The 14,898-nt window shown below is 39.6% G+C and overlaps 2 protein-coding genes across 2 annotated transcripts; both read left to right on the top strand.

Annotated features, from left to right (window-relative positions):
• The first annotated feature begins 859 nt into the window (after positions 1-859).
• On the top strand, positions 860-4,647 carry LOC106940772 (phosducin-like). The gene is made up of 6 exons (XM_015023592.1): positions 860-982; positions 2,339-2,396; positions 2,661-2,797; positions 2,869-3,088; positions 3,185-3,297; positions 4,178-4,647. The coding sequence occupies exons 2-6, from the start codon at positions 2,351-2,353 to the stop codon at positions 4,364-4,366; spliced, it is 705 nt and encodes a 234-aa protein (XP_014879078.1). The 5' UTR covers positions 860-982; positions 2,339-2,350; the 3' UTR covers positions 4,367-4,647.
• Positions 4,648-5,075: 428 nt separating this feature from the next.
• On the top strand, positions 5,076-14,555 carry LOC106940771 (kinesin-associated protein 3-like). Its single transcript, XM_015023591.1, has 20 exons — positions 5,076-5,104; positions 6,472-6,603; positions 6,739-6,896; positions 7,018-7,079; positions 7,214-7,355; positions 7,960-8,059; positions 8,141-8,265; positions 8,403-8,501; positions 9,104-9,282; positions 9,509-9,671; positions 9,755-9,855; positions 9,943-10,051; positions 10,152-10,264; positions 10,374-10,539; positions 11,028-11,153; positions 11,586-11,684; positions 11,804-11,889; positions 12,418-12,574; positions 12,681-12,765; positions 13,223-14,555. The coding sequence occupies exons 1-20, from the start codon at positions 5,076-5,078 to the stop codon at positions 13,323-13,325; spliced, it is 2,334 nt and encodes a 777-aa protein (XP_014879077.1). The 3' UTR covers positions 13,326-14,555.
• Positions 14,556-14,898: the final 343 nt, after the last annotated feature.

The following is a 14,898-nucleotide window of genomic DNA, read 5'->3' as shown; positions in this document are numbered from 1 at the left end:
CCTTAGCATCTGTACATTTCCTAAACATTATTTGTCATATTTACATACATAAGGTTGAGAAATAACAAAAAAAATATATATGGGAAAATTAAAACCCATTTTGTCCCTATTCTCAAGAATCACTGCTTCGGTTTATTTGTTTAGCTTTCTGACTGTGATGCTAATCCGGGTGAGTGTTGGTAGTTGAGCATTTGTTTTTTCTTTTTATCCATAAAATAATGATTTTTACATCCATTATCAAATATATATTATTGTAAAAACAAATCGGTTCATAGTGAAATTGTGTGTTTTTGATATTATAATGACATAGAAATTATTACTAAAAATCATCTCCACTGAGATGGCCCCTAAGTGGCCCGGGGGTTTTAAGCGGCTGTTTAGTTTGCTTTGCCTTGGGTCAAGACAAGTAAGGTGTAGCCACATTTTTGACAGGTTCAAAACTTTAAAAAAAAATCACTTTCCATTAAGGCAACATTGACTTGTAAATGAATCGCAATCTAGTAAAGATAAACATCTTTATCTGAAGAAGACACAATTTTGTCTGTCAAAGACTTTAACTGGAGTTTGTCCCCTAAACCTTTGTCAAAGTCCGCACAGTTCCTGTTTGAAAACCTTCCAAAATGACTAAATTAAAACAACTCTGCAAAGTAGATCAGTCTAAAACTCATCAACACCCACTATCAATGATCAGAGATGCTTAACAGCCATTGTTTTCCAGATGTTAGTATTTTACTCTTTAATTGGGGTTAGATAATGAGCCCATAAAACTGCACCTGTATTATACCCAATCATATTAGACTGTATGTTAAAGTGACAGGGATGATGAAGATGACGGGGAAGAGAAAGCTTATTCACTCATCTCTGTCCCCACCCTCTGACCAGCTTGTTGTTCCCCTCACTCCTAAGCATTGGCTGGCCAGTAAATACTTGGACTGAGAGGAGAAAAGAAACTGACTCAACAGACTGAGACCAATAATACAAAGTAAGTCATATTAGAATTATATTCCTGCTTTAAAAATTGTGCTGCAGGTTTTGTTTTAAACTATTAGCACCATCACTTATATTTCTAACGTTATATTCAGTAAAAAAAATAAATAAATAAATATTTCGTTAAGTTTCTTTGCAGGGTTTATTTTGCCAGTAAGTTGTTGTGCATCAGTCATTTCTTGCACAGAAGAAATGTTTCTTCTTTCACTTGCACATGATAAAATGCATATATATATATATATTGTATCCTTCAAATTAATGGGCTTTACCGGTTTTCTGACTGGTGCAGATTAGGACTCACTAGTCATCAACAGCTCAGCTGAATCAGCATCTTTCTGTGTGTCTTCTTTTGTGCATATAAAGGGTTTCAGTTTTGAGTGGGTGGAACACGAGTACTGACTCTACAGTCAGTTTTTTTTTTTTAAATAATAATGTTACTGATGCAAGTTATTTTTGAAATGTTTACAAATAAAGAGCATGTGCAGGAAAGAATCCTAATATGACGTTTAGTCATTAAGGAGGCATAAAAAACTATACAGTCTCTTAAATTAGTCAATATTTTGTGAGCAGGAAGAACTCTCACTGTTTCAAATGTGCTTCTTAAATGAACTCAGTCTAATTGAATAAAATATTTCTGTCACAGGTTTCTAATGGAATCATTTGAGTTTGCATCAACACATCAATTTGATCTTCATATGAAAATACAAACACGTCATAGCACATACACGCACATACATAAGAAGATGTCCTCAGAATGCGTGCATGTCATACTGGTAATCTCAGTCTAATCTGATAAGCATACCTCAGCCTGGTTCATGGTAACTGCTTGTGACAACAGGATGTCTGATTCCATTGGTTTGTGCACCATGAGAGAAGAAATACTGTATATTTTCAAGGTTAATTGTTAGCTTCACTTTATGTTAGCCTTACCCTAAAATAACCCTAACCCCTATTTTACTTTATGTTATTGTTTGTATTTGCATAGACATACTGGTGGAAATTTGATTAAAAACATTAAATGTGAATTATCATAGCACAAAAAGTAGATAGAAAATAACACAATTTCATAACAGGATTAATCATCAAGCCCAGTTTCTATTTTGCAGATTTAAGCAAGCCTAAATTAGCGATGAATTACGCAGCTGAAGTGGAACATTATGCTGATTATACATAAATTAAGAGAAAAAAGGAATCAGAGATGGGAAAATACAATAGAAATCTGTTTCAATAATTAGTACATTGCCAAAAAATAGTCTTATTTATATTTTTGTTGCTTGTGTTTGTGTTTAATTGTTGTGAAGTGGTTAGCATGTGGTACGGACCAGGTTTTTAAGTGTTTTGTTTATTGCAGGCAACTTGAAGGATGTCGTCTCTCCAAGAAGAAGAAGAGCTACCCGCAAATCACACAGGTCAGAGAAATACCAGATAAGCACTAAAGACCTGCACAGCTGTGCATGAAAAAGTATCTCCATTAATGCTTGAATTTTGCAGTAGCTTTTTGTACATCTATTTACACTTCCCACTTTGACACAGGCTGCTGTACCCTCTGAATGGGCTTTGAAATTTGAACTCCAAATTAAAGTCTGCACGTATCTAAAGAAGTGAACATATTTTAGGTTTTTCTTGTGTGTTAGAAGTCATGTTTGTGGATGTACGTATTTGCATGCCTCCAGGCCCAAAAGGTGTAATCAACGACTGGCGGAGATACAAACTGGACAGTGTGGATCAGACTGTCCCTCAAAAAAAGCGGGAGCTGCTGAGACAGATGTCTAATCCTCGAGACGACGACAAGGAGAGGCAGAACAGAAAGGTATCCCACTAAGCCTCAGATGCTCACATCGAATGAATTCCACTGCAAATGATACACGTCTTCAACTTCAGATGAGCGCGCAGGAGTACGAGCTGATCCAAGAGGAGGATGAGCGTTGCCTGAAGCGCTACAGGAAACAGTGCATGCAGGAAATGCATGAGCGCCTCAGCTTTGGTCCCAAGTTTGAATGCGTCCATGAGCTGGAGAGCGGAGAAGCCTTCCTGGAGGTGATAGAGAAGGAGCATCGTTTGACCCTGGTTGTGGTCCACATCTACCAGCATGGTGTCAAAGGTTAGCGTTTTCAGGAAGCTCATTAAGAACACAGTTTGTTTTCTCAGCATAGCGCCTATGAAATCCAACCATACGGGGTTATGTGTCCTTTGGCAGGCTGTGAGCAGATGAACTCCTGTCTGGACTGTCTGTCTTCCGAGTACCCCACCGTCAAGTTCTGTCGCATTGACGCCGTGGCAACAGGGGCTGCAGAACGCTTCTCTTCTGAGGTCAGTTCACTGATTTAAAAAACAACAACAACAAATAATAATACTAAGAAGAATAGCTTAGATTGCTACAATAGCCTCCAAATGGAAAGTGGTATTAGCTAAAAGTGCCGTTTCATGCTGAGTCCAAATCTGTCCCCCTTGACATTTTTCAATTTCATCCAAGTTACAGCAAACTTCAATGTGGTTTATTTGGGATTTTCTAAGATAGCCCAACACATTGTTTGTCGTGTTTGTAAAGTGGAATCATGCTTTACGTATAAAAATCAAAACAGAGATTTGTATTCAAATCTTTTGGGCTATGTCTCTACCACCTTTCACATCTACAGATTGAAATTTCTACCTGTTTCTATTTCTAAAGCATCTTGAACTCATTGAGATTGGACAGAAAACATCTGTAAACATCAATTTCATCAACTGGAGTAAGATCTGGACTTTGACTGGGCCATTCTAGTGCATCAGTATGATTTGATGTAAATCATTCCTTTATAGTTAGTATATTTGTTTAGGGTTGTTGTCCTGCTGATGGAGTGTTCAGTGTAATGTGTAGTGTTTGTTTTTCTACCACATGTAGTGCTTTTGTATGTTGACCAAAACATTTTATTTTAGTTTCAGGCCCTTGCCAGGATATCTGCAGTAATTTTGAGATTATTAAGATAAATCTGAAAACAACTGGTTGTATGTAGGAGTATCACGTTAAAAGTGACCTGAATACAAATGTGTGCCATACTGTTCACGTTTTACTGATAGAAAATGTTGAAAATAATCCATCCATTTCCACTTTACAATTACAATTCTCTCACCCACAAACTATGACATGTTGATAAACCATAAATACTTAAATCTGTTAACCCACTTTGCATATCCTTGTTCGTGTATCCAGGTTCTTCCCACTCTGCTGGTTTACAAAGCTGGTGAATTACTGGGAAATTTCTTGGCCATCACCAAAAACTTCAATGAGGAGTTCTTTGCGACAGATGTGGAAGGATTTCTCAATGAATACGGCCTCCTACCTGAAAAGGAGTTCAGCGCATGTGCTGCTGATGAAGATGATGCGGGGGAAGTGGAGTAAAGGAGGGAAAAAAAAGTAAATCCTGTTAAAGCAAAAGAAGGGAAGCGGGTTGGATGGAAACCTGAGAAAGAGAAAAAACAAGAAGAGGAGGATAAAGAAGTATAGAGGGGAAGAAAATCAGAGCTGGGGAATAAAGTATAAATATATTAAACATATAATAGTAAATATCCATCAGCACCCTGCAAAATCTGACTGAATTTAGAAGCAGCTAGATGTAAACTTGAGGGTGTGAGGAATATAAAAATCTTATCATTATACTACAATAAAAAAGATTTTCAGTTCTTTTTGCTTGTGTGGTTGTTTTTTTTTTCTAGTTGAAGCTGCAGATTAGAAGAAGAAATAATTTTGATACTTGTCACTTTCAAGAAGATAAAAGACGAGAAAATATGTTAAACGTTTATTTAACCCTATTTATTAACTGCAAGTTAGCATTTTAAGAAAAAGGACTTGAAGGATACAATGAGTTGATTCATTCCTATACTTGTTTATTCAGCACTCCTGCTATGCTGCCTCCTCCGCAGTAGGTGGCGGTATCGTTTCTTCAACGTCAAATTTAAACAAAAAGAAGACGAACGTATTTTTCTCTGTTGACAGCGGTATCAGTGGGCAGCTGGCCGATTGATGAAGTCGTGATTTATTATAGGGAATATATCAGATGTGGTCAAACTATTACCATAATTAAAAACTTAAAACTATAAAGTGGGAGAAAATGCAGGATGACGCGCGGTACCTCAAACGGTAAGTAGCAGTAGAACTCAAAACTGACTTATTTTAATCGTTTTTTTTTATGTCAACATAATGTGATCAATAATCTGTTTTCTTCGAAGATATAGCAACTGTAACTACCGATGAAATGTACCTGAAGTAGGCTAGTTTGGTGTGTAGTCTTTTTTTTTTTTCTTAGTTTTGCTTCGTTGTCTGCTTGGTTACGTTTCTATGCATTTTACGGATAGCTGTTGTAAATTAACCATTGTTGTCATTCGGCATACATTAAATCCATCTTTTTAGGGACGTACTTGAAACATGTTTTACGCAGGATAAGTTCTTTTTCCGCAGAGTTTCCTCTCATCAACACCTCGTCTGTGCTAGCGCTGCTTGTCAGCCGATGTAAAACATGAGCTTTTCCTTTCAAATTAGTTCAAGGATCGGCTTTAAGTAATCTACAATATAAACACCAGCTCTGTAAAAGCCTTCTGAAAATACCATCCAGTGCTATATCGTGTAATACAGTTTTAATAACATTTTGTAAACCGGTCTGAAATTGAGGAAATGCCTGGCCAATTAAATCTGGGTCAGAGCTAAGCTAGCTAAAAGCTTCAGTGAAAAAAACCGGCTAACTGAAAAGCTAATAAATTGTGTCTATGTGTACTTACGTCATAGTTAATTAATGCATTGAGTTCAGCTAATTGTTAATATGTAGCTCGAATGTTTTGTCATTTAGCCATCCATCCATTGTATGCTGCTGTCTGGGTGTGTCTCCCTGTGGGAGCTGAGATGGTCTTGGCTGATGGATGAAAATAAAACATTACTTTAAGCAGATTCTTAGAGAACATGATATTACATATTAAATTATCGATCTATGTATGCGTGTCTAGAAGAAAGATGTAAGTAAACACATAAGACGTGAAAAAAAGCTGATTTTCATGTGATTAATGGACACATCCAAAATCTTTAATAGAGTTCATCATTATAAGTTGTTAATTAAAGTGCGAAGGGAATAGATTCATTTATCTGACTCAAACTTTGCCACTTATGTTGGGGAGTTTTTGTATCTACTGGTGTCATACCAAGACGAATATGTGTGTGTGTGTACGTGTGTGTTACAGTATTTCTTGAAATGTGTATCTTTTTGTTAAAGTAATAATTGCAAGACTAAAATAAATCTGAAATGTTTTCACGCCCCACGGCAACAGAGCTATCAAGTCTGTTGCCTGAAATAAACCAAAAATGCTATAAATAAATCTTATTGTTGCTTTCTTTGCAGCTAACACGCTTATCATAACGGGAACTAACTGTTCTATTTAATTCTAAGTTTAACTTCTTACGTCCGTAAACTGATTTCAAGATGTTTAAAACGCGAGTTGTTTGTTCATTATCACCCGCAGTAAAGTGACTGCAGGCAGTTTGGACGTCCACCCCACAGAGAAGGCCCTGGTGGTCCACTATGAGGTGGAAGCGTCCATTCTGGGAGAAGACGGAGGTCCGATGCTGGGGGAACGCAAGGAGGGACAGAAAATGTGAGAGAGCATCTGGTTTTCATCAATAACAGCACAGGCCAATAAAAGCCTAAGATCAATAGATTCTTCACATAAGTGTTTACTTCTATCTTTTCTCTGTCAACCTCCACTTTCTCCTCTTTTCCCCCCCTGCAGTGTCCGTGTGAAAAGCCTCTCTCCCACTACAGATGTGGCAGCTTTGGCCAGGAAAGTGGTGGAGGAGTGTAAGCTCATCCCCATGTCCCGTTTACCCCAGGTGGAGCAGCTGCTCTACTATCTGCAGAACAGGAAATCCTCCCCAATGGATGGGAAAGGTGAGATGGACACTACTACTCTCCTCCTGCTCTGGTGATGAATTTATACATCCGTTTCAGTGTTGCACTCAGTGACATTAGATATAGTTTGGTTCTCACCATTTTTTTCCCCCCTGATCAGTGGAGAAGAAAGAGAAAAGAGCAGTGAAGCCCAAAGACCTGACACCGTTTGAAGGAATGGAGGTACAACAACATTAACGTTTACTAAATGTGTCAGTGCTTCTGGAAATGATTGCGCTCTAGAAAAGTGTTTTTAATGTTTTGTTATAAAACTTTCTAAATCTGTCGGTTTCTCTTCTTTTATTATTTGTGTCTAGTTAAACGAGGAAGCCTCTATAACCAGAATAGAAGAGTATGTTGAGCTGCTCTACGAAGGCATCCCAGAGAAGATCAGAGGCTCCGCTCTGATTTTGCAGCTCGCCCGCAACCCCGACAACCTGGAGGAGCTGCTACATAACGGTACATTATCATCCTACCAAACCGTTGCTATGGAGACATGGTTACCCAAGGATGTCCCCTTTAGCTTCAGTTATTTTTAGATTTCTTTTTTCCCCCCTCCTCCCTTACTGTCTTGCTCACAGTTCGAGTCAGACTTACTATAAATTACTGTTGATTTGGGTCAGTTTATTCAAGCTGCCGTTTTCTTGAATGATATTTTCTCTTGCCTTTCTCACGTTGAGTTGCTAAGGGAAATGGGCCGTTGTGTCATATTCATGCCACAAGAAAACAGGAAAATGTTGATTACTGATGAAATATTTGTAATCATCCTGATCAAAAGATAAAGTTTGTAATTAATTACGAACATCTTTCTTTTGAGTTTATCTTAGAGAAATTATTACGGATGCTAATTATTGTTACACCCATGCTTTTATTAAAAACAATATTTTTCTTCCTAAACTGAATAAATTTACTAAAGTTAAATCCCAAATGTAAAATATTAGTTTTTTTCTTACTGAGAGTTTCCATAATTGTGCTGCAGGTGCTGCCATTTTTTATTTTTTTTTTCTATTGTGGTAGAAAACATGAGGTTGTTTAGCATGAACATGGCCTTGTGTCGCTACAGAAGCCGCTCTGGGAGCTCTGGCCCGAGTTCTGAGGGAGGACTGGAAGCAGAGTGTCGACTTGGCAACCATCATCATTTACATCTTCTTCTGCTTCTCCAGGTAACCCTAAACGCAAGCTTAGACATTTTCCTTGAGTAAGTCCGACCTCACTGTTTGACCTCGCCGCGTCTTGTGCTGCAGTTTCTCTCAGTTTCACGCCGTGGTGAGTCACTATAAAATCGGGGCGTTGTGTATGAGCGTGGTAGAACACGAGCTGAAGAGGTACGACGTGTGGCGCGAGGAGCTGCGCAAGAAGAGCAAGGCTTATATCCTTTACTTTCTTCTCTTTTTTTAACGCGATCATGCACCGCTACAGTTTGAGCGGTCTGTCTCCTCTCTTGTGTGGTCTGTTTGGCTTACATGACACTTTTGTTCCTTAATGTGGCTTTTTTTTTTTTTTCACGTGAGTCGGCACCAGAAAATGGCTCTCTAAGAAGAGATCAGGACAAAGCTCTGAGGAAATACCACGGCCTTCTGGCTAAGCAGGAGCAGCTTCTCAGAGGTTAAATAAAATCATTAAGATCACTTTTTTCTTTACTGTTGACGTGAGAAGTGTGTTGATGTACAGCGCCTTTCAAAAGTTTTCGTAGTTTTGTTTTGTTTTTATTTTTTCACATTTTGCTTTGTTCCAGCCACAAACTTCAATGCATTTGTTTACGATTTTATGTGACAGAGCAACACAGGTTTGGGTATAAATGCAAATAGAAAAAAAATGCTCATTTTTAAATATATAAAAATAAAAAGAATGAGCAAAAAATTCAGAATTTACATTGGCAAATCTGGTAGAGACTTGCCTCAAAAGACTTCCAGCTGCAGTTGCAGGAAACGGGCACCACTCTTGTAGCATTTCTGTTTGTAAAAAAGTTTGAAAACCAGTATTTTACATTCCCTTTGCAAGTTTGCACTGCTTTGTGTTGACCTACCACATGAAATAATACATAACAATTCATCGTTTTAAAGTGACAAATTATGGAAAGGTTCACGGTATGATTAGCTTAAAATTGACACGAAAGGAAGCTATCTCATTCGTCAGCATTTGGCCAGTTTGCTTTTTTTTTTTTTTTTTTCCCCTGCTCATTTTCCTCTTTCCCTCCTACCTGCCAGTATCTCTCTACCTCCTGCTGAATCTCGCTGAAGACACGAGGACGGAGCTGAAGATGAGGAATAAGAACATCGTGGGGCTGCTGGTCCGAGTTCTCGAGCGCGACGACGAGGAGCTGTTGGTGCTGGTGGTTTCGTTTCTGAAAAAGCTGTCCATCTTCCTGGAGAACAAGAATGACATGGTGAGCCCAGGCCTGCACTGTAGAACAGATCCGACCTGTTCACCCCAGTTTGCACGTCGCACTTAAACATGAATTTTCCAACGGTGCCCTCTTGAAATGAGTTTTTGTGATTCACTTGTCTTTATACTCCTACATATTTTTGATCATTTTTACACCACATTTTTTAAAACCTATCTTTAGGATTTGAATACAGAAGCGCTAGACTGCTTGCGTTTTATTTTCGCAGGCTGAGCTAGACACCGTCGAGCGCCTGGCGCGTCTGGTTCCCTGTGAGCACGAGGATTTGCTAAACCTCACCCTCCGCTTGCTGCTCAACCTCTCTTTTGACTCGGGACTCAGAGCCAAGATGGTGGAAGTCGGGCTCTTGCCCAAGCTGACGTCGCTGCTGGGTAACGACCGACTCGATCTGCAGCCGTCCGCAGTACGGTGAGCTGCGCTCTGAGGCCAAACCGTGTGTTCCTTCGTCGCGCAGGTGATGAGAGCAATCGGCAGGTGGTGATGCGCATCCTGTACCACGTCAGCATGGACGACCGCTTCAAAGGCATGTTTGTTTACACCGACTGCATACCTCAGGTACAGTGGCCTCCGTTTACCTTTAAAGCGATGGACGCTTTCTAGTAGGAACAAGCTAAGTTTCTGTGCGTTTGTGTCCGGATGTAGCTGATGCAGATGCTGTACGACCACGGGGGCGAGGAAATAGAGGCGGAGCTCATCTCCATCTGCATCAACTTGGCTGCCAACAAAAGGAACGCACAGCTCATGTGTGAAGGTAAGTCACGTTCAGCAGAAGCGTTTCGTTTTTTTTTATCTGCGGAGGCGGCTTGTGGAGGAGAGGCCCGTTCGGACCGGTTTTGTTCTGCGTTTTGAAGGAAACGGGCTGAAGATGTTAATGAAGAGAGCTCTGAAAACAAAAGACTGCCTTGTGATGAAGATGATCAGAAACATCTCCCAGCACGACGGCCCAACCAAGCCGCTGTTCATTGTAAGTTTTGGCGTACGTTGTGAGAAAACAAAATCGCCACTTCTCACGGCCGATGGCGTAAATCTTTTTGTGACGGATCTACTCAAGTTGGGACGTTTTCCCTTTTCAGGACTACGTCGGCGACCTGGCGGCAGAGATCCGTACCGAGGAAGAGGAGGAGTGGGTGCTGGAGTGTCTGGGCACGCTGGCCAACCTGACTATCCCTGACCTCGACTGGGAGTTGGTGCTGAAGGAGTACAACTTGGTGCCTTTTCTCAAGGACAAACTTAAACCAGGTACCAAATAGATGCAGGAGTTGCTCTCGGACATTATCGTTTTATTTCTGTTGATGGAAATGTGACTAAAGCTGCGGTCTAGCTCGTAAATTTTTTTCCTCCAACTCTTGAACACAATCCTTCGAAGGCTGCAGTTGTTGCTGTTGCTTGTGCACACTTTTTCCTTCCAGCTAACCTTCCACTAAAATGCTTACATCCAGCATTGTGCGAACTACAAGCTTGTTTAGAAATGACCTTTTGTAGCTCTTTGTGAACAGTCTGCTAGTCAAGTTAACAGGTTACCTATGATGGTGCAGGTCATAAAATATCATTTAAACATTAAAAACCCTCTTCTTCTTTTTTTTTTTTTTTTCTTAGAATTGTCTCCAAAATTGAGTTTTTGGGATCATAAAATCTAAATATCTCTTTGCTTTGTTTCTATTTTGTTTTATGAATTGATTTTGTGTTGAGTTGAGAACCTCCCATGCTAACATTACTTTGCGTTTCAGGTTCGGCAGAGGACGACCTCATCCTGGAGGTGGTCATAATGATCGGGACGGTTTCCATAGATGACGCCTGCGCTGCCATGTTGGCCAAATCAGGCATCATCCCTGCCCTTATTGAGCTGCTCAATGGTAAATACAAACACGCGGGGATACACACTGAGCTTTTATAGACCATCAATCAGACGTTTTTACACCTTATACTATTCTCTTTGACAGAGCAGCGTTTTGTTTTGCAACATCACTTTGTTCCCTTCTTCTCACTGATTGCTGTGAATAATGAGATAGTTTTGATCCTTTATAATTTCTCTGCAAACTGTGGCTTTAATTAAAGCAAAAGGCTAATTAGGATGGCTGAGCTTTGTTTCATGTTAATCAGATTCACTGTAACTGATGACAAGAGGAATCCAAGAAATCTATATTTTTCAGCTAATTATGTAAAGTATAAATGTACGCCGTGCAAACCTATGCAACTAGGTTGTTCTGGCTTACTTTTATTGTATATATTTTTTTTACATTACAAAAATATGCAACTGACTCTTATGACCGTGTTTTTTTGCGTAGCTCGCCAGGAGGACGATGAGTTTGTGTGTCAGATCGTGTACGTCTTCTACCAGATGGTGTTTCACCAAGCGACTCGAGACGTCATCATTAAAGACACTCGTATCCTAAACGATAATTATCGACAACAAACCGAAATGCTTTGATGGTTTTTATTATTATTATTATTATTATTTGAGAAAATGCGACCTTTGTTGTTTTTCACTTAACCTTTCCCGTAGAGGCTCCAGCTTACCTGATTGATCTGATGCATGACAAGAACGCAGAGATCAGGAAAGTGTGTGACAACACTCTCGACATCGTTGCTGTAAGTCGGACCTCTGCAGACGGCGACCTGCAGGCCGCATCTGGTTTCCATTTGGTAGAAATTCCTGAAAAGAAATCCATATATTTTGCTAACCTTCAGAAAATCCTATAAAAAAAACAAAGAAACAAAAATTCCTTCAACAGTAAGAATCATGAAGTCAACACTTGGTGGTGTGGGAAAACCCACAATGTTTTGTCTCTGGTGTAGTGACACTAGCTAGCTTGACACATACAGCATGTCTTTATCGACACTGACATGCAAAAATGATTGAAAACTGTAAATTTAACCCCTTTTGACAAATATTTATTTTAGCATCACATCCAAAACGCTAACCCTCTGTGTTTAATCTGCAGTGAGTGCGTTGCGGTATTGCGCGCCTTTTATCGGCCAAAGACGATGTCTGGCCCAGGGAAATATCTTAGTTAGGAAATCTGACCCATATTTGCGTGTACATTTTTAAATAAAGAATAAAAAAAATCCGCTTTGTTGATCTTTTTTAGTATTTAATATGTTTTCTTCATCCACCAGGAGTATGACGCAGAGTGGGGGTATAAGATCCAATCAGAGAAATTTCGTTTCCACAACAACCAGTGGCTGGAGATGGTCGAGAGTCGCCAGGTCGACGAGGCCGAACCGTACCTCTATGACAACGACAACGACAGGACGGATCTGTTCTACAGCGCAGGTATTCGCTTTGCAGAGAATAATGCATGTCGAATAAGATACTCTGCACTAACTGATCCAACCTGCAGCTTGACTGAATCGTTTTTGCTCCCGTCGACCCTTTTCAGATGGAATAACTCCAGGAGACGGCTCAGTGAGCCCGGATTTCTTCAGCGACCTGCAGCCTCAGAATGGAGACTCGCACCATGGCGTGTGAGTTGGCAATCACCAGGAGGGGGCGCTCTCTGCCATCTTACAAACACAAACAGTCAGAGCAGAACAAGGTCAACACGCTCCCTGTTTTCATGTCAGTGAGTGGGGGGCAGTGTAGTCCACTGCGATGATAAAATTCAGAGTTGCCAACTTTGGGTTGGAGTTCGGAGCGATTTTTTTTAGCGAGTTGGCTCAGGGTGAGGTCGTCAATATAAGTTTACATTGCGTAGGATTCAGTCATTAACATGCTAATGCTAGCATGTTTGTTGAGTTTTGGATTTTTCAAATAAAGATCATTCTGCTCAAGGGTCTAGTTATTACAAAAGTAGGTTCCAGTTTCCTAATGGGCTTTACAGATAAAAACTGAATCATTTTGGGCTTAATGTGTTTACTGTAGCCTAAATAAATAGGACGAGCTCATTCCTTCTTATTAAAGCTGTTTGTCTTCCTGTTTCAGGGACGTCAGTGATGTCTTTGACCAGGCCGGCTCTTTGACGGGACGACCAGCCACGGCGTACGGCTTCAGACCGGACGAACAGCCCTTCTATCAGTACTCATAAACTCACTCACTCCCAACCATCCTGCATGCTCATCTCTTCACTGCTTCGACCCGTGTTATCATGACTGAACTTCTTGTAGCTATTTAGAAACTGGCATTATCTACTGTAGGGTAAGGACTAAAACATTAAGTCTAATTCTGCTTTTTATATGTTTTTAGCTTTGTTTATTTATAAAAATATCTTCCTTTGTCTGGTTGTCTTGGCAAATAATTAACAGACAATGGAAGGACACATTTTCAGGTTTGCATGTTTTTAACTATGTAATGGTATTTATTGGTTACTTGAAAGCTACTGAAAATAGAGGGGAAAAAATCAGCCATTTTGGACTTAAAGTCGATTTGGCTCCTCTAACGCCCAATATCAAGGTTGTCTTATTAGCACTAACATGCGCACGTATTTGACTGTAACTCTTAAAACCGCGTTCAGGAACTTTAGTTTTTAAAAGTTCATAAACAACAGAAACTGAAAACAAAAATGAAACAAAAAAATGAAAATAAGGCAAATGCAGAAACTTGAATCCTTTTTGGGGGGGGTTTGTACTTTAAAAGTAAAATAACTCAACTTCCCCTGACTCATTTACATCACATGCAGATATGTGTTACATTTCACAAAGGCTGTCACTTGAAATTCCTGGAAACAAAAAGTGAAAAGGTATCATTTACAGACGTATTTGACACAGACTCTGTTTTACTTGCATATCTAAGAATTTCAGTGAAATATCAGCTGCAGTTAGATGAAAACTGTAAAACTGTAAATCCTAAAATCCTGCTGCTGCCAGTGCACAGCTCTGGTCTGTAAGCATACCTCAAACCACAGCAGTATTGACTTTTCACTACACAGAAACGACGTCCTTGTATCTGCAGAGGAGGCGGGACATATTGGTGTTCATTAATGAAATCATGCTAGTTAGCTGATGCTGCATCCATCACTATAAACGCAGCGGCGCAGCGTCCATGAGAGGAAGCAAGCCCAGTAAGTTTGCCATAAGGACGGTCTGAAACAAAACACTGTCAAAAGTTATAGGCATATTTTTGCACATGTCGCTTGAATTCAATGCATGTCTTTGCTTTTTTTTTAAGAATGTGAATTGTTGTTTTGTTTTTATACCCATTTTCTTTGTGGCTACTGAACAATTGGTGAAGTAGAAATACTGTCTGTCACTATTACTGTCTCCCAACTGGTTCCTTAATAAAACAGACAAAGAAAGATGTGATGCATATCACCAGTAAACTGTTTGGTCTCCTTAATATTTGTTCATTTTGCTTTGATCATGATTGAAATATGATCCAAAAAAATCTTGCTGCATTTTATTGGGATTTTATGTTGCAGAACGAGACAAAGTAGGACATAAATTTGGAAGCAGAAGGTGTTTGTATTCAACTCCCTGCGTTCTGGTATCTCTAAATAAAATCCAGATCAATCACTCGCCTCCAGAAATCCGTAAAATAGATTCGACTTGCGTGTAATTTAATCTCCGTATAAATCCAGACGTTCTTTGAAGTCAGAGTGTTTGTTAGAGATCACTAAAAAAAAACAAAAAAAAACACAGCATCATGAAAAACTGAACACAACC

Source organism: Poecilia latipinna, unplaced genomic scaffold, assembly GCF_001443285.1.
Source record: "Poecilia latipinna isolate Pla-1442-1.1 unplaced genomic scaffold, P_latipinna-1.0 Scaffold3354, whole genome shotgun sequence".
Taxonomy (NCBI): Eukaryota; Metazoa; Chordata; class Actinopteri; order Cyprinodontiformes; family Poeciliidae; genus Poecilia; species Poecilia latipinna.
Note: the sequence above shows the minus strand (reverse complement) of the source record. Positions and strands in the feature narration are given on the sequence as shown.